This window comes from Xenopus laevis, chromosome 9_10S, assembly GCF_017654675.1.
Source record: "Xenopus laevis strain J_2021 chromosome 9_10S, Xenopus_laevis_v10.1, whole genome shotgun sequence".
In the NCBI taxonomy this organism is placed as follows: domain Eukaryota; kingdom Metazoa; phylum Chordata; class Amphibia; order Anura; family Pipidae; genus Xenopus; species Xenopus laevis.
The window spans coordinates 52,571,971-52,594,461 of record NC_054388.1 but is presented as its reverse complement, the minus strand read 5'-3'; the positions used below and the strand labels follow the sequence as shown (position 1 = coordinate 52,594,461).

Here is a 22,491-nt window from a genome sequence, read left to right as displayed (position 1 = left end):
TGGTCTCTGCGTGTATATATTCGTGCTGACACAGACAAGTATGATCCTTCCATGCTCTTCATGTAGAAAGAAACTGCCTGTACTGACAGCATAACCACTACAGCCACATTGTATGTCCCACCATATCTGTATCACTACATTCTTTTATCTGGTAACTAATAGATCCTCTCAATTATCCCTGGGCTTTGGGCAAGACTTGCACAACAGGAAGTGGGGTTGTCAATTGTACGTTAGCCCCCAGAATTTGCTGGGACAGACTCTCTGTGGGGGTCTTAGTGAGTAACTATCCTTTAGCACGAAATGGGTCAGAATGTGGAATGCAAAGAATCCCTTAACTAAACATATTCCCCATATGTAAGCAGCTGCTGGGCTTCCAGGCGAGGTTTGTGCAATGTTATCCACAGAACAACAGGGTCCATCTTCAGGAAAGTCAGGGTGTATTCACTAGTCCTCCAGTTGTTGTTCAACTACAACTGTCACTATTGAAGTTCCCAACATCCTCAGCTGGCATTCCACACCTAGGTTTACATTATTTACAAGATACTAAGGGTAGAAGTCAGAGAGATATCATATACATTAATGCTTCTCCCCACTGCATTAGGAAATAACCTTGTAATAACCATCAGATCGGGGGGGGGGGTGAATAATAAGGCAATTTGATGTCATTATCTACTTTCCATCACATTGGCACGCTGTTAGGTAGGGCTGTGGGAATACATGGGTATTTATAAGTAACATGAAGTTATTTATAATGACTCCTGCTGCACCTTAAAAGGATTCAATGTAAGCAAAGGAAACTACCGTATATAGCACAGATCTGCAGTATGAAAAGATAATGGTTTCTGACTTTCCCCAGACGCTGCTGCTGCAACATTGTGAAGCCAATTTCTGGATCATTTAGTTCACTGAATTAATTTGTGCTCTAAATCGCCAGCGTAAAAACACACGCGGCGATCTTTTCTCTACTGTCGCTCGAAATTGCCTCGCTAGGCGATTTCGAGCGACAATAGAAAAAAGATCGCCGCGTGTGTTTTTACGCTGGCGATTTTTCGCGATTCCCCATAGACGCCAGCGCAAAAGTTTCCCCAGCGATTGCGGCTTAAAAGTCGCGGCGAAAAGTCGCCGCGAGTCAAATCGCGGCGCTATCGCCTAGTGTGGCCTTAGCCTTAATGTTACTGCATGTGATGTGAGAAGCGATGTCATGTGATGGCAGAATCAGAACCGCAGCCCAGGGGTCCTACACTGCTCAGGGGTTCCACTGGGCCTTTAATACATTGTCCTCAGCATTTAATCAATATTGATCCATATCTGGCAACTTACATTTTAAGCTATTGCTTTAATAATGCATAATTCATAGCTGGATGCAGTTACCTGCCCGTAGTCGCTGTTAAACAAGACATCTCCGTCGCTGCTGGAGGTCACTGTTGCGGGGAGCAGAGTTTCTTTCTCCACCAGCCACACGCGACTTCCCTAGAACAGAAAAAGGGAAAAAAGTCAATCTATGGGGCAAAATCATCAACTCAAGAGAAAAGCTACCAAGTTACTGCATCTGCCCCACTAACTTCAGGTACAGTCAGGTCATTCCAGCAGAGACATTGGCTTCTAGGGAACTGAATCAAGGTGAGTTTTTCCCATGATAAAGCCACTCACCTTGATCTTCCCTGCCAGCGGGGGACAAATAAATGTGACTCCTGAAAAATCAGGGAGTGCTGACAATTGACCTATACTACTGCCCACAGCCACAGTCCCTTCCCAGAGACTATTATCACACTGCTACTATAGTCGCCATCTCTCCCTACTATACCTGCAAACCTACAGCCACAGTCCCTTCCCAGAGGCTATTATCCCCACTGCTACTATAGGCACCATCTCTCCCTACTATACCTGCTATCCCACAGCCACAGTCCATTCCCAGAGACTATTATCCCACTGATACTAAAGGCACCATCTCTCCCTTCTATACCTGCTATCCCACAGCCACAGTCCCTTTCCAGAGACGATTATACCCCTGCTATTATGTATATTTGAATGTTGTATACAGAGACACTATATAAATTAGGGATGCACCGAATCCACTTTTTTGGATTCGGCCGAACCCCCGAATCCTTCGTGAAAGATTCGGCCGAATACCGAACCGAATCCGAACCCTAATTTGCATATGCAAATTAGGGGTGGTAAGGGGAAAACATTTTTTACTTCCTTGTTTTCTGACAAAAAGTCATGCAATTTCCCTCCCGTCCCTAATTTGCATATGCAAATTAGGATTCGGATTCGGTTTGGCTGGGCAGAAGGATTCGGCCGAATCCGAATCCTGCTGAAAAAAAGCCCGAATCCTGGCTGAATCCCGAACCGAATCCTGGATTCGGTGCATCCCTAATATAAATACATGATATGTAAATATCCAAAAATGCAATGTAACAGTTGAATTTTAGATAAAGAAATATTAGCAATTGTAACATTCCCTACTGCAGCATCCATTCTAGCCTCCCTTCCCAACCCATTTCAATCTTTTTTAATTGAGCAGGGGGAGGGGAGGAAATTGAGTTACACCACTGCATTTACGGTGTCTATATTGCACATCCTACCATTCTGAAAACACATTCCTGCATACCATTCCATTTCTCCTTGCTCATTACATCAGACACAGATGGTACAAGGTGAGCTTCTGTCCCTATAAATAGGGTGGCAGACATGAGGGGGGGAGAGTTAATCAAGCAGAAGCAGTGCCTTGAGCAAGGGACCAGGACAGCAGGAGGTAGCAGGGACATGACATGCTGTGAGAGCTGAAAGCAGGTAACCAGACTGAGCAAAAGCCAAACAGCAGGAGATACACAGAGGATCAAATTAGCAACATGCGATTCCATTATCCATTGTCTGCGCATTTTTAACTTTCAGCACTAAATAGCCCAAAGTAAATAATAAGTCTTCTTGTATTACTGAGAAATACAGGGAAGGCTTCATCCCTCCTTGTCTAAGGGCAGAGACACTTGCTTAGATTCGGGGAGATTAGTCACCCAGCGACAAATCTCCACTTCTTCGGGGTGACTAATCTCCCCGAACTGCCTCCCGCCAGCTAGAATGTAAATCACCACCGGGATTTGTTTTCCAAAGTTGTCCGACATCTGAATCTGAGCGGGTGTCACTGCCTAAAACAGATTCTATTAGGTCTTTAATAATCAAATCATAGCTTGTACAGAAGATGCCATAGAACTATGGCAGCATAGGTAATTCCCTGTACTAAGAATAATTCAGAAGGAACAGACCCTCTGTTTTCTCATAGACTGTACAGAGAGATCCCATAAAAATATGCCAGCCATAAAGAATTGAATCAATTTCACTTACCCATGATAAACATTCTGACCAGAGTATGTCTGTTAATGGCATAACTGTGGGGATCTCCTTGCTGTTTTATCTGCATGTTAAAGCAATGATAGTGCAGAGGTCCTGGTGACGGTGCCAATATTCTGTTCAGTGGAGTGGAGATAAAATTCTAATTTCATTGGCTAGCAAGGTTGTCAGTCAACTGTCAGTCAGTGCCAAGAAATGGCCAATGAGCTATAACAAATGACAGCACCAACAAAACTGCACTGCCAGACACAGTTGATATATCAGAATGATCAGCACAAACCAGGCATGAAATAGAAGAAAATGATTTCCTTCCTCACCAAAGTCAATTTCAGTGTAAAGCTGCAATGAGTGACAGCTATGCTGTCCTGTCACTATCCCCTGTGCAATTCAGCATTCTATAGGACATCACAGGAACTGAATGCATACCTCCCAACTGTCCCTTTTTCGGAGGGACAGTCCCTCTTTTGACAGCTCAACCCGCAGTCCCTCATTTGTACTGGAAAGTCCCTCTTTTCTCTGCACTGAACAGCCAGAAAAAGAAACAAAGTTTCTCACTTAATTGGCTTTTAGCAGAGAGCCCAGAACAGCCAACAGGTGCAAATAAGATACTTTGTAACAATTTTGAGACACAAAAACACAGTTTAGATAAGGAGAAATATTTTCAAACTTTCATAACCTGCCAAATTTTGTAAAACAAACATGGTAATTAGGGGGTGTGGCCACAGAAAGGGGTGTGGTCCAAAAAATTGCTGTGCTGCGTACGAAAAAAAAATTTTGTCCCTCTTTTTACTTGCAAAATGTTGGGAGGTATGCTGAATGTAAACGGTTTAGGCACATACATCTCACTACACCTCACTTCACAAATAAACTGCAATTTTATACAGCCTATTAAAGATGAGACTAACCTTGGTATCCTAGTTGCTCTTCAACTCCCAGCACACACTTTGAAAACATTTGGCTGGGAGTTGTAGCTCAACTATAACTGGAGAGTCACTACTGTGATAAAGGGGGTTCATAGGATACATTAAGGTAGATTGAGGGGTGTTGCCAATATTGTCCAAAATGTTTTTTTAATGGACGTGTAAAACCAAAATAATTTTTGTAACACATTAGCAAACTATACAAGGACATAACCCCAAGGGCCATAGCCATCAAGTTACCCCACTGCCATTACTTCAGGTATCAGCATATCGATACACCTGGGGAAATATTAACTGGAAAAATTAAATAACTCACTTGTACATATATACACATTTTTAACATTTTTTCCCCAGAGAGGGAGAGAGACTGATTGCAGTTGTAGAACAGGGGGTGACATTGTATCCAGGATGGTTTTATGTGCAATTCTCATGCATAGGTATCCTGCACACACTGAGGGTGACAGTTCACAATTGCGGTACAGCTTTAAGCGGATTAAGGTTTATCCATGCCCAAAGCCTTTAAAAGTGGGTACATGTAACAGCTACCTCCCCGGAACTTGACATAACAATGCACTCAACTCAAGAAGAATATTGTATAAGTCATCAATATAACCCATAATCATATTGCCCTCTGTGGAGGAACTGTGGGATAGCAGTTATAGTAGGGAGAGATGGTGTCTATAGTAGCAGTAAAATAATAGTCTCTGGGAAGGGACAGTGGTTGTGGGATAGCAGGTATAGTAGGGAGAGATGGTGCCTATAGTAGCAGTGGGATAATAGTCTCTGGGAAGGGACTGTGGCTGTGGGATAGCAGGTATAGTAGGGAGAGATGGTGTCTATAGTAGCAGTAAAATAATAGTCTCTGGGAAGGGACTGTGACTGTGGGATAGCAGGTATAGTAGGGAGAGATGGTGCCTATAGTAGCAGTGGGATAATAGTCTGGGAAGGGACTGGGGATGTGGCAAAGCAGGTATAGTAGAGGGGAGACGGTGCCTATAGTAGAAGTGGAGATAACAGTCTCTAGGAAGGGACTGTGTTGTGGCTGTACATTACATTTTGTCATGACTTATTCCCTGACTCCCTGCTGGTACAGGTATGGGGTCTGCTATCCAGAAACCAGTTATCCAGGAAGCTCCAAATTACAAAAAGGCCATCTCCTATAGGCTGTTTTAATCAAATAATTCACATTTTTAAAAATAATTTCCTTTTTTTGTAATAATAAAATTGTACCTTGTACTTGATCCCAACTAAGCTTTAGTTACTCTGTATTAGAGAAGCAAAACAATCCTTTTGGTTTTTTTTAATGTTTTAAATATTTTTTAGTAGACTTCAGGTATAGAGATCGTAATTATGGAAAGACACATTTTCCAGAAAACCCTATGTCCCAAGCATTCTGGATAACAGGTTCTATACCTGTACCTACAACACAAAACAGAGTTGTTGCATATTAAAGTTCCATTATTAAATCCATGATGATAACAATGAACCGTCTTTATTCAGAGAGCAGTGAACTGTTGGTTTCTCTGCCCATAACATTTTTTTCCATGACTGAATACAGAGATCAGAGAAGATTATTCTAAAGGAGCTTGTTCTCAGCAAAGTACCTGTAACTAATTGTAGCTAAAAGGCTTGGACACAGGAGATGCAACTGTGATTTTCTTGAGGAGGAATGTGAGATCATAGGAGCCAATAGACACCAGTAGGATTTTAGTGATGCTTTTAATTGATTGCTGCAGTTTGGAAACCTCCAAATTCCAGGTGTTGTGGTGGGTTTGTAATAGAGGGGTATACCATGTATGACCTGCAAGGGCTGCTATACAAGCTAAAGGTCTTTATTAAAAGGAGGTATAACCCCTAAAATAAATTCCAAGTAAATTTACTTATGTGCTATCTGGCTGTCTAAGGGAAACAACATGGCAGCTCCAGCCTCCTGCACATATGTATCAACACAAAAACAATATACAGAGAAGGAATGTTGTAGGCACATCAAGCCGGCCATAGACATGCAGATATATCTTTATGTCCAACGAACGATCGTGCAGTGCAATCTTTTGACCTACAACTAACCATTCAGATTAAATATAAAGTAGTGAAAAGAACAAATCCGACAATATTTTGGCCATTAATTCACAGCCAGCAATCGTGCAAAAGTTGTCAAACAAATATTAGTTAGTGTCACCCACTGATATCGTCAGATAGGCAACACATGCAGAGAAATTATCTTTAGCCGACAGAAAACTTCAAACCTGTCCCATTAAATAAATGACCAATCGCTATGGTACAAAAAATGTAGGGACGATCCACACATGGTCAAACAATCATATGAAACAAGACTTTATCCTTGTGTCTATGACCAGCTTAACTCAAACAATCATGCAGTCTTATTCACACAAGGAAAAAAATACTATTAGTATAATAACATATATTTCACCTAAGTCTAGAGCACTTGCCAGGCTTATTGATCATTTTAGAAATATCCCATAGGGCTAAACACACTACTACGTGACATAAGAGCCAAACGGCAAGACTGCAGCACATCAGATTCAGACTGGAGACTCTGTTGCAGTTTAGTGGCCTCGCTACACAAGGTGGAATAAAACATCCTGAAGATTTCCTCACCACTGCCTGCAATATTTGCACTCCCTTCACTAGTGGGGGAGTAGACTGCTAATACATCCCCCCCCCCAATGTCCTGACCCCTATTACAAACACTCTACATCCCCCTGCTGTCCCCCAGCTCTGCATTCCAGAAAAGCTTTAGGCTTCCCCAGAGGAGCCATTCGAAATTCCAGTTGCCAGCTGAGCACCTGGGATCCCATAAGCACCACTCAGGTTTTCGGTAAAAGAAATTTCATGTTTTTTGCCCACAGGGATGGAATAGGGCAGTATCCTGGGCAGAAACAACTAAGCAGAGCAATATCAGCGGTTAGTACCATGGTAATAGATTGGACAGGCACTGAGTGAGAAATGAGGAAGCAGTCAAAGTAGAGCATTACTAGGAGTAGTTAGTACAGGCAAGTGAGTAGGGAATGAGGAAGCATTCACAACAGAGAAATACTAGGAGTAACTTGTATAGGGGAGAGGGCAGTGAGTGGGGGGAAATAAGGAAACGGTCACAGCATCACATTCATTTATGTTGTACCGTGTTTGCCATTGAAAAAATGCAGAAAATGTAAAGTTTAGTGACACCTTTTATTGGCTAACTGAATAAGTAAAAATTCAAAGCTTTCAGAGCACACAGCACACACACACAGCCAATAAAAGGTATCACCAAACGTTACATTTTCAGCATCACATTACTAAGTGTAGTTGGTACAGGGAAGCTAGCAGGGATTGAGAAAGCAGTCACAGCAGAACATTACTAGTAGTTGGTACAGGGTGCTGATGTAAGATGCCATAGACAGTCACTATTTAAGTGGGCTGGTAGTGGATGTTTGGGCATCCGTGTACTGAAAATGCCAGGGCCAGGCGGGGAGGGGGGGGTTAAAATAAAGCAGCAGTTGGCACATTGCTTGGAACAGTTGATACAGTGCTGTGGTGCTAGAATGAGGAAACAGCCGACTGTAGGGGAGTAGGGAATGAGGAAGCAGTCACAGGAGCGCATTACTAGGAATAGTTAATACAGGGCAGTGGTGTAGAATAAGGAAGCAGTCACAGGAGAGCATTAATAGTAGTTGTTACTATTGGACAGTGGGGTAAGGAAGCAATCACAGCAGAGCAATATTAGGAGTAGCTGGTACAGGCCAGTGAGTAGGGAATGAGGAAGCAGTCACATGAAAGCATTACTAGGAGTAGTTAGTTGGTACAGGCCAATGATTAGGGATTCTAGGGAATAAGACAGGAATCACAGAAGAACATTATTAGGAGTAGTTGCTACAGGACAGTACCTGTGTAATTAGGAAACAGTTCTATCAGAGCATTTCTAGGATTGCTTGGTACAGAGCAGTGCCTGTTGGGCGCCCCAACCCCGTGCGCAACCGTGCGTAAACGAGGACGCGCGTGCGCAATCGTGCGCAACCAAGGACGCGCGTGCGCAACCGTGCGCAAACGAGGACGCGCGTGCGCAACCGTGCGCAAATGAGCGCGGAGGGGTCTGTGTCAACACGCTTTGACCAGAGCGTCACCCACTTAACATTTTTCAGTGGCGGACTAGGAGTAGGCTGCTTATGAGATACCTGCCTGGTGCCCCCAAGCTTTGCGCCCTAAGGCACTTGCCTCTTCTGTCTACCTCTAGTTCTGGCCCTGGTACAGAGCAGTGATTGGGTAATGAGAAATACGACAGCAGCACAATCCTGTCTGGTAACATGGTATCTCTGTCCAAATACCTGCAGGTACATTGTATCAGTGTAATGTTGTTGGGTATAAAGATGTTGCAGACTGTATCATATAGAATGGACGTCTTCTCACTGCCCAAACAGCAATGAATAAAATATGAGGCAAATAGCTGGAATCTGCTAATGGAATTGAGAGCCTGGGGGGAAGGGGAGAGATTTGAGAAAAATTGGGGAAATACATGTTCCCCTGGTGAACTACAGATGAATGTCCATGGGGGAGAGAGCAGCCATGTCAGCTTATTAACACTTTCCCCTCCATTTAGCAGCCTAGTGGGGAAATAAAAACTCCACTGGTTGATGAGACTGGGAAAGGAAGATTTATAAAGGGGGGGGGGGTGAAATGTTGTCTTTGTGCAAGGCAGAGCATCTGTATAACAGGGGTTCCTTAAAGAGACAGGAAAACAAAGACCACATTGTATCAACAGCACTGATTTACAGGAATTCTTCGATAAAGATCCAGAATGTGGTTACTTCAACTGACCTATAAATGCAAAATGTCTGTGCCCTTCCAAGTATGCCGTGGCCCAGTGGGCTGAGCATGATAATACTTGATCTATCAATGCATCCATACTGCCACAGCTAGATATAAGCAGGGTAAGTTGCCAGATATGTCTCTGGGGCATCGTTAGTTACCGTACCTGCTAGCAAGCTCTGTGCAATATCATTTCCATTATGTGATCAATATCTCTGACAGCGTGGCCAGAATGTCCATAGCAGAATGTCCAGCTCTCTTTTCAATGTTCTTTTGTCAATGAAAAGCAAGGCTATGGGCAGCCTTGTGGCTAAGGGTGGTGGCAGATGGGGAGATTAGTCGCCCAGCGACAAATCTTCTCTACTTTGGGTAACTAATCTCCCCAAAATGCCGGCAGGATGGCATACAAATCGCTTCGGATTTCCGAAGTCACTTCTGGCGACTTCGAAAATCCGACTCTCAATAAATATGCACTGGTATGTTGCATATATCTATTGTATGACCTGACACAGATTCCAGTTGCAATTGATAAAAACTGTTAAAGCCCCCAATGTGTCTAACGTTTTAAACTCATTTGTGCATACCGGCCAACATTTTGGAAATAGAAAGAGGGAAAAAAAGATTTGCTGCATGGAGCATGGCAAATGTTTTGACCATATTAATTACCATATTAATTTTACAAAATGTTGCCATGTTATGAAAATTTTAACACATTTCTGTGGTTTTTATGTGTTATTACAGTTTTGCTAATGAAGGTAAAATGCCCTTTAAGCTGCAAGTCACAGTTTCCTCAAGAGACCTGCTTATCTTAAATTGTTACAAAAGTGTCCAAGTGCACCTGGCACAAATTCTGGGCTCTCTGCCAAAAGCCAATTAAGTTAGAAACGTTGTACCTTTTTCTGGCTGTTCCGTGCAGGATATCAAAGATAAAGTTGGGACATTTTAGTAACAATCTGTGGGATGAGCTGGCAAAATCAGGACTGTCCTGTGAAAAATGGGACAGTTGGGTGGTATGCAATGTGTTTGGGAAGAACTAGGCCCTTTCTGATCTGCTCTACTGGTTCTGACTCTTCAAACAAAAGCTAGAAAGGTATTGTGTGAATTTGAGCTCCCAGAGGCTGGGGGAGAGCTACTTTTGATCACATTGGGGCAAATTCACCAAGATTCATAGTTGTGCCAGGCGTAACTTCGTGGCACTTCGCCACACTTCGCCAGGCGTAGTTTCGCCAGCACTCCGCAAATTCACTAAAATCCGAAGTTGCGCTCAGGGGTAGCGTAAGGTTGCGAAGTTGCGCTAGCGTTGATTCGCTAAGCGAAGCGAAGTTACGCTAGCGATGGTTAATTTGCATACAGCGCCAAATTCTAATTTCAATGGAGGAATACGTACAATCACTACAAATGCCTGGGAAACCTTCAAAACATCAAATAAAATTTTTTTTTTGCCCTACACATGTGCCCACTGTATAGTTAAGTTGCCATGAGTTAGGAAATATAGGGGGGAAGAAGGGGAGCCCCAAAAATTTTTTCGATCTTTTTCAGCCTATCACCCATAATATAGAAAAAACGCCAGCGTTTTTTGGGACTTGGAAAAAATGTGAACTTTTTTTGAAGCAATCCCTATCTACTCTATTGCGCTTCGCCTGGTCTGAAGGAAGTCTAGCGTAAAAGGTAGCGTTCAGTACAATGCGCACGTTCGTGAATTTGCGTAGTTACGTCCGTTGTGCAAATTAGCCAGGCGTAAGGCTGCGAAGTAACACTAGTGAATTTACGCCAGCGTTCGTTAGTGAATTTGCGAAGTAATGAAAATGACCGAATTGATGCTAGCGTAGGGGCTTCGGCGCATAGTGAATTTGCCCCATTGTGTCAGAACCAGCAATGCAGCAATTATAAACAGGCAAACAATGCTGTCAAAAGCAATTACGTGGAGTGCTTTGTTTTTCGTGTTGCCCGAAGTTTCCTGCTGTCAAAAGCAATTACGTTTAGGGTAAAGGCACAGGTGAAGATTCGGGGAGATTTAGTCGCCCGGCGACAAATCGCCTCTTCTTCGGGCGACTAATCTCCCCGAAAAGCCTTCCCGCTGGCTAGAATCGAAATTGACGGCGGGATGGCACTTGGAGTGCTTTGCTTTCCGAAGTGGCCCAAAGTTTCCTCATGAGGTGTTTTCCGAAGAAGAGGCTATTTGTCGTCGGGCGACTAAATGTTCCCGAATCTTAGCGTGTGCCCTTACCCTTAAGAGTAACAATAAAACCAGTGATAATGTGTTACATCTGTATATTGGGAAGTTGATTAGAGAAATGTTTTCAGTGAAGGCTTTAACATAAATCCTCAGTGAGATGCTAAATGAATGAAAGCCCCCCCTCCCTTTCAAAATATTCCAAATATTTGGCTATATGAACTCCATGGGGGAAACCGGCTACTGATCTGGCAGAGAAATTATAACGTTGACTCACATGAAAACGAGTGTCAGCGGCCGACTCAGGAAACTGGCTGGGTATTTGTTTAGAATGACTGCATGATGGTATAATGGGCTCCAGCCCAAACCTGAGTAGGGATGCATCACCTCATAGAACACCGGAATATTGACCGGGCCAGAAATACCAAGTCACACACTGCAGGAGGGCCCAGCTGCAATAACACACAGAAATTAGAGGTAGCTGTTCTGAGTAGTGAGATAACAGATCTCTTGGACACCAATTTGCCATGGGGAAGCCCAACAGGAATGTTCAACAATTCAGAATTCTTGGCTGAGTTATGATTTTTTAGGGGGGGTGCAAGCAGAGCAGCAGTTATATGCAGTGCCCAACTGATTTGTAAATGTTAAGGGAAGCATTAGTGGATGGAGCTGTACATGTCTGTGATCAGTAATCATGGGGCCCCGTACTATATAATGGTTTCGTTGGTGGCACAGCTGAACAGAGAATAAATGGTGGGGTAGTGGGACAGCAGAGTGTGTCATGCAAAATAAGGGTGTGTGTGGTAGTGGACCCAGTGGAGGGGGCAGGCAAGCAGGGAGGGTGCTGGGCCTAGAAGTATTGTGGCCCAATGCTCTGTCTCACACTAGACTATCTCTGCCCATGGCCTGAGGTTGTAACAGTGGGACAGTGTGTAAGGAAGATAGTAAATGAGGAAGAGGCTAAATAACCCCACTGGAAAATAAGCTTCAGATGAATGAACGCTATTCTGCTGTAGCACCCTAAATACAAAGTAATCTACTGAAGATCATTGCTGATGGAGCGTCACATCCTCCAATAAAATACCAGTTGGTGAGACACATCAGGAGAGAAAACACAACTGAATTGTGATATTAGTAGTGAATACTCCTGATGTTGTACAATAAACTCCCCCCCTTTCCTATAAGCCTCCCCATTCCCTTTTTAGCTCTGTGTTCAGAGGATCTAACAATATTCTTTATATCAATATCGTTCATAACTTGATGCCATTATATCTACCTCCTGTTCGGGCTCTTTGTGCCATGGACTATTGCCTTTTCTATCACCATACCTCCCAACATTTTGGAAACAGAAAGAGGGATAAAAAGTTTTGGCGAGCGTAGCGTAGCGAAATTCTTCTTGACCACGCCCATTTTGTGGCCACACCCCCTAATTACCATGCCCATTTATAAAATTTGGCAGGTTATGAAAGTTTGAACACATTTCTATGGTTTTTATGTGTTATTACAGTTTTGCTAATGAAGGTGAATTGCCCTTTCAGCTGTGAATCAGTTCTTATCTTATCTAAAACTGCTACAAAAGTATCTTAGGTATGTATTCCGGGCTCTCTGCCAAGAGCCAATTAAGTTAGAAACTTTGTATCTTTTTCTGGCTGTTCAGTGCAGCAGATCAAAGAGAAACTGGGGACATTTCAGTACAAATCAGGGACTGCAGGTTGAGCTGTCAAAAGAGGGACTGTCCCTCTCAAAACGGGACAGTTCGGAGGTATGCTATCACTATTATAAACTGAGGCTTTTTATTAGCCCAAGACCAACAAAAAAGTTTTATGTGTTTAACCATTATATAGAGAATGAAGCCTGTTGCAAGACGCAGAATGAGGTTTAATGAATTCCCTGTACCTAATGATATCTGATAGCTACAGCCAAAAACAAAAGTGGTGCCTTCCAGGGGAGAAGCTCTCAATTCATTCCCAGCCATTAGTGAATATGGTCAGGAACAAGGAGAACAAACAGGAATAAGTGTGGGAGCGGAAATTTATTCCACAGTCAGTAGGGATCAAAGGCTGCACAGTCAGAGGCAGATAATAGGATCAGTCCCAGATTCTGGAACATAGAGCAGGTTGCACTCATTGCAGGGGACATCTGCACTCAGCATTTGGGTTTCTTATCCCATTGGGTAAAGTTCCCTTATCTTTATTTGCACTCATGGCCCTGTCTGTCTCTCATTCTCTTGCTATTATTGTCAATGGTCTGTAAAGCACCAATGGGGGAATATAATAACAGTGCAAAGATTAAATCTGAGAAACTGGTTAAGGAAACAAGCATTTCCCAATGAGTTCCCTGTATAACTCAGCCTGCAACCTTGTGCCCTGATATAGTCACAGAACCCCTCAGTAAATTCTAATATCCTTATAATTTACAGCAGGTGGTACATTATCCCTTACAATACACAAGTGATACCCAGAGTTCCCTGTATAACTCAACCTGCAGCCTTGTGTCTTTACAGTATATGGTCACAGAACCCCTCCGTGACTAATATACTTATTATTTATAGACGGTGGTACATAAACCCTTGTGATATTTGGAGCCCACTGTATAACATAGAACAAACATTTTCTGATTTTTCTATACTGCATAGGCGAAAGTACAGATAAAATGGCAGCTACAGGAAGTTCCGTGGGCCAGTGCATTTTTACCGGCAGAAGAGTATCAGACAAAGTTAAAAAAGCAACTTAATTCACAGTACATACTAGTAACCATCAGTGAGTTAACCTTTCCTTGTTCAGACATGAGTGAGAGAGACCAGAAAGCTGCCACCCTAGGAACAGACCTGCGGCCACCAATATAAAAATACAGCCATGCACATTAGTGATGTGCGGGCCGACCTGATACCCGCGGCAGGTGTGGGTCAGGCTCTTCTTACTGCTCTCCCCACCAATGACCTTCCAAATGCCGGCTTCCAGGTTGAGTTGTTATAGACGCGTCCTTTTGTGACGTCATCGGCAGGGTGGGTCAGCGTGGGTCTATAAAAGAGACCCATAATTTGAGCTTGGGCGGGCGAATGCAGGTTGGGAAAAGCCCGACCCGCACATCACTAATGCACATCTAAGTCTGGAATATGGCTAGCATGGTGGCACAATGGTTAGCACTTTTGCCTTGCGGCACTGGGGTTCAGAGTATAATTCAGAATCGGGTTCAAGTAGTGCAATTTTACATTTTCCCTGAATTTACACAATTTTTTTCTGGTCCACTGAAAAACAAAGAGTGTGTGTGTGTGTGTGGGGGGGGTTCTACTGTATACATTTTTTCCTGTCTATTTTTTCAATTGAAATCACTTCTTACAGGTCTGGAACCTGTAATTTCCTGTGGCAACTTTGATGTTCAAGTTACAGCATAGTTACAACTCCCAGAATCCCTTTTTGCTAGTAGTGGTGGGGGATGGAACCACGGGCATTGTAGTTTCTCGAGACCTGCAGGTTGCTTTTTATCCCTGAACAATATCAAAGCAAAACAAGAGCTGCTGTGTTACCATCTGATCTAAAATTCCCTTCAAGGAAAATAATGAGCCTGTAAATGCTTTCCCAGTTGTACATATGTGCCTGTCTCATAGATCAACTTTTCTTTTAAAGTTACTTTGCCTTTAAAGAGGTTTAAATTATTTCAACAGCTATCATCACTCTGACACTTTCCCATACCTTTTAAATACTATGGCCCTTATGGGCAATAAGCCCCATACATTAATGTGGGTTTTATATATATATATATATATATATATATATATATATATATATATATATATATATATATATATATATATATATACATATATATATATACATACATACATACACACACACACACACACATATATATTTACTAGCACCAACATATTGCTCTACAGAAATTATACCTTGCTCCCATCAGTCTCTATATTTTACACTTGTGCATCTGACATAGCATAACAGCATCCTGTGACCATAAATGGAGAGGAAGGAAACCCCCAAACACATATTAGTGGCCTCTAGGGACCCGCAGTGTTGCTGTATTGTAAAGACACATAAGCAAACACAGATGTTCCCTATACCTGCCCTGGGACCATTTTGGGGAAGAGATGCATGTGGGCACAGCCCCTCTCTTAAAACTTTCAACAGATGTTGAGGCTCTGTCACTCAAAGCTCAAACTTAAGGAAACTCTCTTACCCAAGAGACAGAACCATGTGGCAGGATTGCATGAGACTGAAATCCCCATAACTGGGAATATACTGGAATATCTGCACTGCCACGTTCTTTATGTGACCTCTCCAGCATGTAGTGGGTGTGGTACAGTATCCCCCCCCATCCTCTCTACCACCACATCCCATCTCATACTGACCCAGCTGCCTGGAGTCCTCTGCCGTTCTTCCTTTCATCAATTATATAGCACAGACATATTACACAGCAATGCACATGTCTGTACAGTGGACTGCTTCCTGTCCCACAGGAGCTTACAATCTCTCTAACAGAAACCCAGAAGCCAATTATCCTATTAGGGCCCACTCTTTGTAGGATTCTTCCAAGCACCAGATTTGCCATGATGTGCCCCACTGACATGTGTATACGGTAAGGCAAGATTGTGTCAATATCACTTTAAGTAGGGGTTTGGCTGTGGTCTGCAGCTGTAGTATATGTGTATAGTAAGGCAACCTGTCAATCATACCGAGTTATCCTATTGTTCAGTTATGGTTTTCAGGGAGGCGTAATGAAACAACAGCTGGGGAGCTTTAGGCTTGAATATACATTATGGAGTTCCTTTTGCCCCAGTGTCCCACCACTAAAGGCAACCCTGGTTCTATGTGTTAGACAAGCATTGCGGGTGATTGGGCAGTACAGAAGCCTTGTCCCTAGAGAAGGGGCTGGTACTGCAGCAGTCCAACAGGAAATCTTGATTTAATCCCAACTCCACTTACCTCTGTGAAATATTCCTCCATGTCTCCCTCAGCTCAGCCAGTATATAATCCAGGACTCTGCGTATTCCAAGGACAGACAGAAATATAAGAACAGGGTTTTATAGCACCCAGATCTGCTCTCCTGAAGTTTAGATGGATAACAAAAGTACAAAGACTTCTCACTAAGGGTCAGCGAGGCACCAGCTGGGTAGGAAAGAGTTAAATGGCATCAAGGGGCCAATGGAATTTTCTCCCTCTCAGCCCTGCAGAGTATCCCTGAAGCACAAGGGTCACACAGGTGGGAAGAGCCCATTAGCACCCAAATCCTGAAGCTGCTGCTGCAGCCTCTCCACTACAGGCTGCTACAATGTATCAGCTGTGAATCTCTCAGCCAGTCCTTTGTTCTCACTTGCTCAGGTTACTGGGGAGACATCCCCTTCAGCCAGACTGGACCCCCACTGTTGCATTCCCTCCGAATCACATCCACTATAGCTCCTGTCTCCTGTGATTCACTGATCCTGCATTGACCAGGGCTTTAACTGAACTCAGCTGCACCCAGACAGCCCCTCCCACAGAGAGGCGTGCCTTGCTCAGGGAAACGCCCCCTATACTGACAGACCTTCTCCCTCATGGCAAAGCAAGAGGCAATGAGCGCATCAGTTGAATCATTCAATAATGTGCTTTAAAGGGGAAGTTAACCTTACTATTGTTTAATTATAAACTATGTTAATAAGGAGGTGTGCTACAATAGTACCTCAATAGCTGGAAGGCAGCAGGCATCCTGTCCCCCACCCTCGTAAATGCAAATTACTACCTCTCCGTGTAAATGTCACAGAATTAAATCTTAACAGCGCAATGTGGCTCTTTTTATAAAAATTATTTGTTTGGAAGCACTGTGGACCCCTGCTGGCCCAATAACAAAGGTGGAATTAAGATTTTTATGTCACCATACAAAAGTGCCATCAATATTTAATTGCTGTGTCATCGCTATAGGCAAATTGGGATTTGGTCCTACCTAGGAATGCATGCAGCATCAAAAGGAAAGGTGTCTTAAATGAAAAGAATACTGGGAAATCTGCTACTGAGTAATATAGGTCACTAACCCATAGCTAGGTCCATAATAGAATAGGAGGTTTGGCCCAACTGCCACATGTTTTACAGCACTGTCATAAAATGTTACTATAACTTATATTATATTATATCCCACAACCATAGTCCCTTCCCCACTGTTACTATAGGCACCATCTCTCCCTACTATACCTGCTATCCCACAGTCCCTTCCCAGAAGCTATCATCCCACTGTTACTATAGTCATCTCTCCCTACTATACCTGCTATCCCACAGTCATAGTCCCTTCCCAGAGACTATTATCCACTGTTACTATAGACACCATCTCTCCCTACTATACCTGCTATCCCACAGTCACACTCCCTTCCATGAGACTATTATCCCCACTACTACTATAGGCACCATCACTCCCTAATATACCTGCTATCCCACAGCCACAGTCCCTTCCCAGAGACTATTATCCCACTGCTACTATAGGCACCATCTCTCCCTACTATACCTGCTATCCCACAGCCACAGTCCCTTCCCAGAGACTATTATCCACTGTTACTATATACACCATCTCTCCCTACTATACCTGCTATCCCACAGGCACACTCTCTTCCTAGAGACTATTATCCCACTGCTACTATAGTCACTATCTCTTCCTACCTATCTCACAGACACAGTCCCTTCCCAGAGGTTATTATCCCTACTGCTACTATAGGCACCATCTCTCCCTACTATACCTGCTGTCTCACAGCCACAGTCTCTTACCAGAGACTAATATCCCCACTGCTACTATAGGCACCATCTCTCCCTACTATACCTTCTATCTCACAGCCATAGTCCCTTCCCAGAAGCTATCATCCCACTGTTACTATAGTCATCTCTCCCTACTATACCTGCTATGCCACAGCCACAGTCCCTTCCCAGAGACTATTATCCCACTGCTACTATAGTCATTATCTCTTCCTACCTTCTCACAGCCACAGTCCCTTCCCAGATGTTATTATCCTCACTGCTACTATAGTCACTATCTCACCCTACTATACCTGCTATCCCACAGCCACAGACTCCTCCCAGACGCCTGTTGCTTGTATAATTAGTGGTGCTTGCGAAGCAAAGCATCACTACTGTTATCTTGCAAACTTATTAGTGGTGCTTGCGAAGCAAAGCATCACTACTGTTATTAGTGGTGCTTGCGAAGCAAAGCATCACTACTGTTATCTTGCAAACTTATTTTTATTCTTCTTCCATATGAAAGTTTGGCGCGTAACTAGTCCCGCACCGTTTGTCCTAGACCCATGAATGAGGTGTCAAATCGTGCGGCTTAATCGGGAATGGGGTGGTATGACTTTTCTAAGGGGTGGGTGGTTAATTGCCCCTTGCGGGGGCAATTAACCACCCCGAAAAGTCCCATAGATTAACATTGAGGCCAACTTTTGACGGATTCTAGCGCAGAGAGGGAATCTTGTAGAAACGTTAAATTTACCACATTTGAAGAGGTTTGCGACCTGTGTCAGATGATACCCCACACGAGGGTATAAGTTTTACCCCGGGGCAGGAGAGGTCCCCAAATTTGCCCCATTGACTTATAATGGGGAATTTATCGAATAATTAGTTTGTCGCAGACCCATGAATGAGGTGTCAAACCGTTCAGCTTATTCGGGAATGGGTGTTGTGACTTTTCTGTCCTATTTTGGGGACCCAAAAAAGTGAGCGGAGCCGCAAACAACCAATCAGATTTTCCCTATTGACTTCAATGAGAAAATGTAAACAGCTGTAATTCTCACAGTAATAAAGCCAGAGCTCCCAAACTTGGCACCGTGGTCACTGGGTGACTGCAGCCAAAATTTACAAAAAGTGGGCGGAGTCTACAACAGCCAATCAAATTTCAGCCATTCAATTAAATAGGAAAATTTTAAACTGCTGCCGCTCTTAGACGGTTAATGGCAGCCTCCTCAAAGTTGGCACAGTTGGTCACTGGGGACTGGGATTAAAATTAAGAAAAGTGGGTGGAGCCAAAACCAACCAATCAGATTTCTTTGATTGGTTTTAATGGGAAAAATTAAGAAGGCTGCCATTCTCTCAGTATTGATGTCAGGGACCTTGAATATCACAAATGTGGTCGCTGGGGGTTTCCACTTCAAGTTTAGAAAAAGTGGGCGGAGCCACCAACAACCAATCAAATTTCATTCATTGATTTTCAATAGAAAAAATAGAAATGCTGCCATTTTTACACATTAAATGACAGCATTCCCAAACTTTGGTATGTTAGTCACTGAGTGACTGTGGTTCACAATTAGGAAAAAAAGGGCGGGGCAACAACAGCCAATCAGATTTGGGCCTGAGTTTTGCCACGGCAAGCACCACTCACATTTTCTTCAGGAAATGTACCTCTCTAGTTGTTGTTGCAGTTTCTCTCACTGTACTGTCAAAGGCTGAACAGATGGTTCATTACTGGACTTCCCCGCACTCTTCTGACCAATGTTAGGAAAACATGGAACATGAAGAATACAGTATGACTATTATTATTTATACTTATAGGGTAAATCAGGAATCCCTCCTGCTAAAAAACAACAAAGACAAAATAATAAGGGTCTGACTTTTTATTCTGCCAAAACTTGCCTCCAAGCGAGGAATTAAAAAAAAAACACCTGTATTGAGGCCCTAAAAGCAAGGGGATTGTAAGAAACATGTTGCTCCCATACCACTACTTGGCGACCACTGCATTAGGATTTAAGAAAGCTCCAACGAAACTTGTGCCCGCTGAGGTGCTATTAATGTGACTAGTTAGCAGAAGTGTATAGAAAGGAAAAACAGCTTTAGTAATAACAGATCACACACCTGCATGTTCCTTGATCCTTTCCCCCATACCTTGGATGCAAAACCAATATCTGTACATGGGTTATTTGTTGGCTTATATCAGATGATGGGAGAGTCATTATTCTTGCACTGAGATGCAGGCACCCTGACAACAGTCATACACAGCAATAAATCAATTGTCCAACAAGGGAAGACTTGAGATTATATCCTTACAGAGACACCTAATGAAATTACATCCTGCCCCAATAGCTTATTGTGAGCTTCCTGTCTCTGACAACTGCACCTGCCCCCTCCCAGTAGCCCCTCCTACTCCTTCTCCCCATCTCACTAATGCACCCTGTTCTGTTAGAGGAACCCCATGGGGCAAGCTGCAGCCACATGTGTCTCACCCTGAGACATCAGTCTTCTCTATAACAATGTAACAATCAGTCATGGAGCATCAGTCTGTGCATCCTTTAGGCACCCAACACACATGGAGTTTTCCACTGCAGGGCTCTTTCACTTTGCCATTCATCTGAAGTGTTGATTCACAGTGCACAGATAGTGTTGATCACAATGTACTGCCATAGTCAGATTGTGGGATTTGTCTGGGTGTTATCTGGGTGCGGTGCTGGGTTTAGCCATGAGCAGTACACTCTGTGCAGTGACCTTTTTGGCCAATAAATATATAGTTTTGGATACAGGGAGTCATTATTGTGCCCCAAACAAAACATTTTGCCTCCAGTGATGATAAACAAGGGGGCTGTGTTTTTGCAGATCCATGACTGAAAGTGCATTGGGGCTGAGTGTACTCAGACATCCCAATATTGTACATAATAGCCATATTGTGCCATGTTGTGTGGTTTCCCTGTCTTCCACCTCGTGACGTGCCGCGGGTCTGTGTGTAAGAGCCCCATTGTCAGGGCCCGAAGGCTCCAGTTGGGAATTACAGACAAAGGAGGAAGTAGCAGGCACCAAACACAGTTCGGGGATATCAAGGGGTTTAAGAGGTTAACAAAGTCAATCCGGCAAAGGGTCATTTTCAAGCAGCAAAGGTTTCAATAAATGGTGAAAAGGCCAAGTTCAAAAGGAATCATTTAAGAAATAGTAAATTTAGCGCACCCAGGAACCCACAAGGTAAACTAATAATCAGGCAATGGATCCCAGGGAAAAGATAAATAAAAAAACCCCCTTGGGACCACCGAACCTTGATTGGTAAAAGACTGGCAGCACTTGATGCATAACTCTTGGCGTCCCACGCCGCATGTATTAGGAGGAAGGAAGAAGAAAGGAGCTCCGCACACTGGACCGTCAGTTAAAAGCAAAAACTTTATTTGTCCATATTAAAAAGCATGCTACATTTTAGGCTTGACGCATTTCGGGCATAGCTGCAGGACTCTGGCATCTATTTAAAGCCAAAAAACATACGTGATGATGTCATGCGTCATTTGCTGACACACAGGCAGTGGGGGATTCTCCATAGCTCGTCACATCTAACTAGAAATCCAAACAGCAAACGCCATCCCCTGTGCCTCGTTCCTCTCCCTCTCCTCCTGTCCTCTCTCACTTCATCTCAGCCTCTGCCTTCCATGTCTAAATATATTTATTTGGGAGACCGTGGCCTTATATAATGCCTGTCTCAATTGCCCAGTAATTCCAAATAGTAAATCTGCTAGGGCTACCATTTCCATAGGTGGGAGAGATGAGACTTTGCTCCCCCTGGGACCAATGAACAGTAATGGTAATAAGGGTTAAGTGTTAGTGATTCCCATCGGTCTACCTTGTAAAACCAACATGGCAGCTTCCTTCTGGCATCTGACTTAAGAGTGCAGAATTAAAAAAACCTTCCATTCACTTTGTACTAATGAAGAAGTGAGGCCTTGCTAATGAGAGTAGATTTTCATCTGACTGTTGTATAATTAGCCAGTTCCATGGAAAAAACCTCTTCAGGCCCCCCATTTAATGAGTTCTGAGTAAATGTGATGGATGTGGCTGCTGAGTCCTTTATTACAGTATAATAGATGTAGCTCAGATGAGCTTGTGGATAAATGCCGGGGTATCATTTACTGGGTTGTACAGCAGAACAAGTCATTTTATTTTTTTTACATCTGGTATTTACTTCAATAATTATTCTCTCCTCATCCATACTGGTATTTGTACTATGTCACATCAAGTGTTTCTCTGATATTTGATTACTTTCTATGTTCTCTTAAATAGACAGTACAGAAATAACGGTTTGTTATTCTGGCCCCAGAAATTCCTTCTCTGTATATTTTGCATTTACAAAATGTTTTGGACGTCCATATTGTTTCCCTTAGAAAAAAATACAGTACAAAGGGGGTTTTAAACTTATTGTGTGGGCCCAGAAAATTCAATCTCTATACATTTGTATTATATATAATAATATATACACTTTCAATGGTATCCGCACTCCAAGGCTGTTGCTAATGCGGGGTGGGCCCGGGAA

General features: G+C 43.2%; 1 protein-coding gene across 3 annotated transcripts in view; it reads right to left on the bottom strand.

Annotated features, from left to right (window-relative positions):
* Positions 1–16,707, bottom strand: part of LOC108702915 (unconventional myosin-X) — a 55,906-nt gene extending 39,199 nt beyond the window's left edge. Inside the window, exons 1-2 of one of the 3 annotated variants that reach the window (XR_005964819.1) lie at positions 3,343–3,484; positions 1,372–1,470 (exon numbers count right to left, since the gene is read on the bottom strand). Coding sequence is in view for 2 of the 3 variants with exons in the window: in XM_041579284.1 (XP_041435218.1) it covers positions 1,372–1,470; positions 3,343–3,384 (141 nt within the window). In the remaining variant the exon portion in view is untranslated. Of the gene's footprint in view, positions 1–1,371; positions 1,471–3,342; positions 3,485–16,190 lie in introns of those variants that run through there. The other 2 variants (XM_018238696.2, XM_041579284.1) reach the window with 2 other exon arrangements.
* Between the last annotated feature and the right edge of the window lie 5,784 nt (positions 16,708–22,491).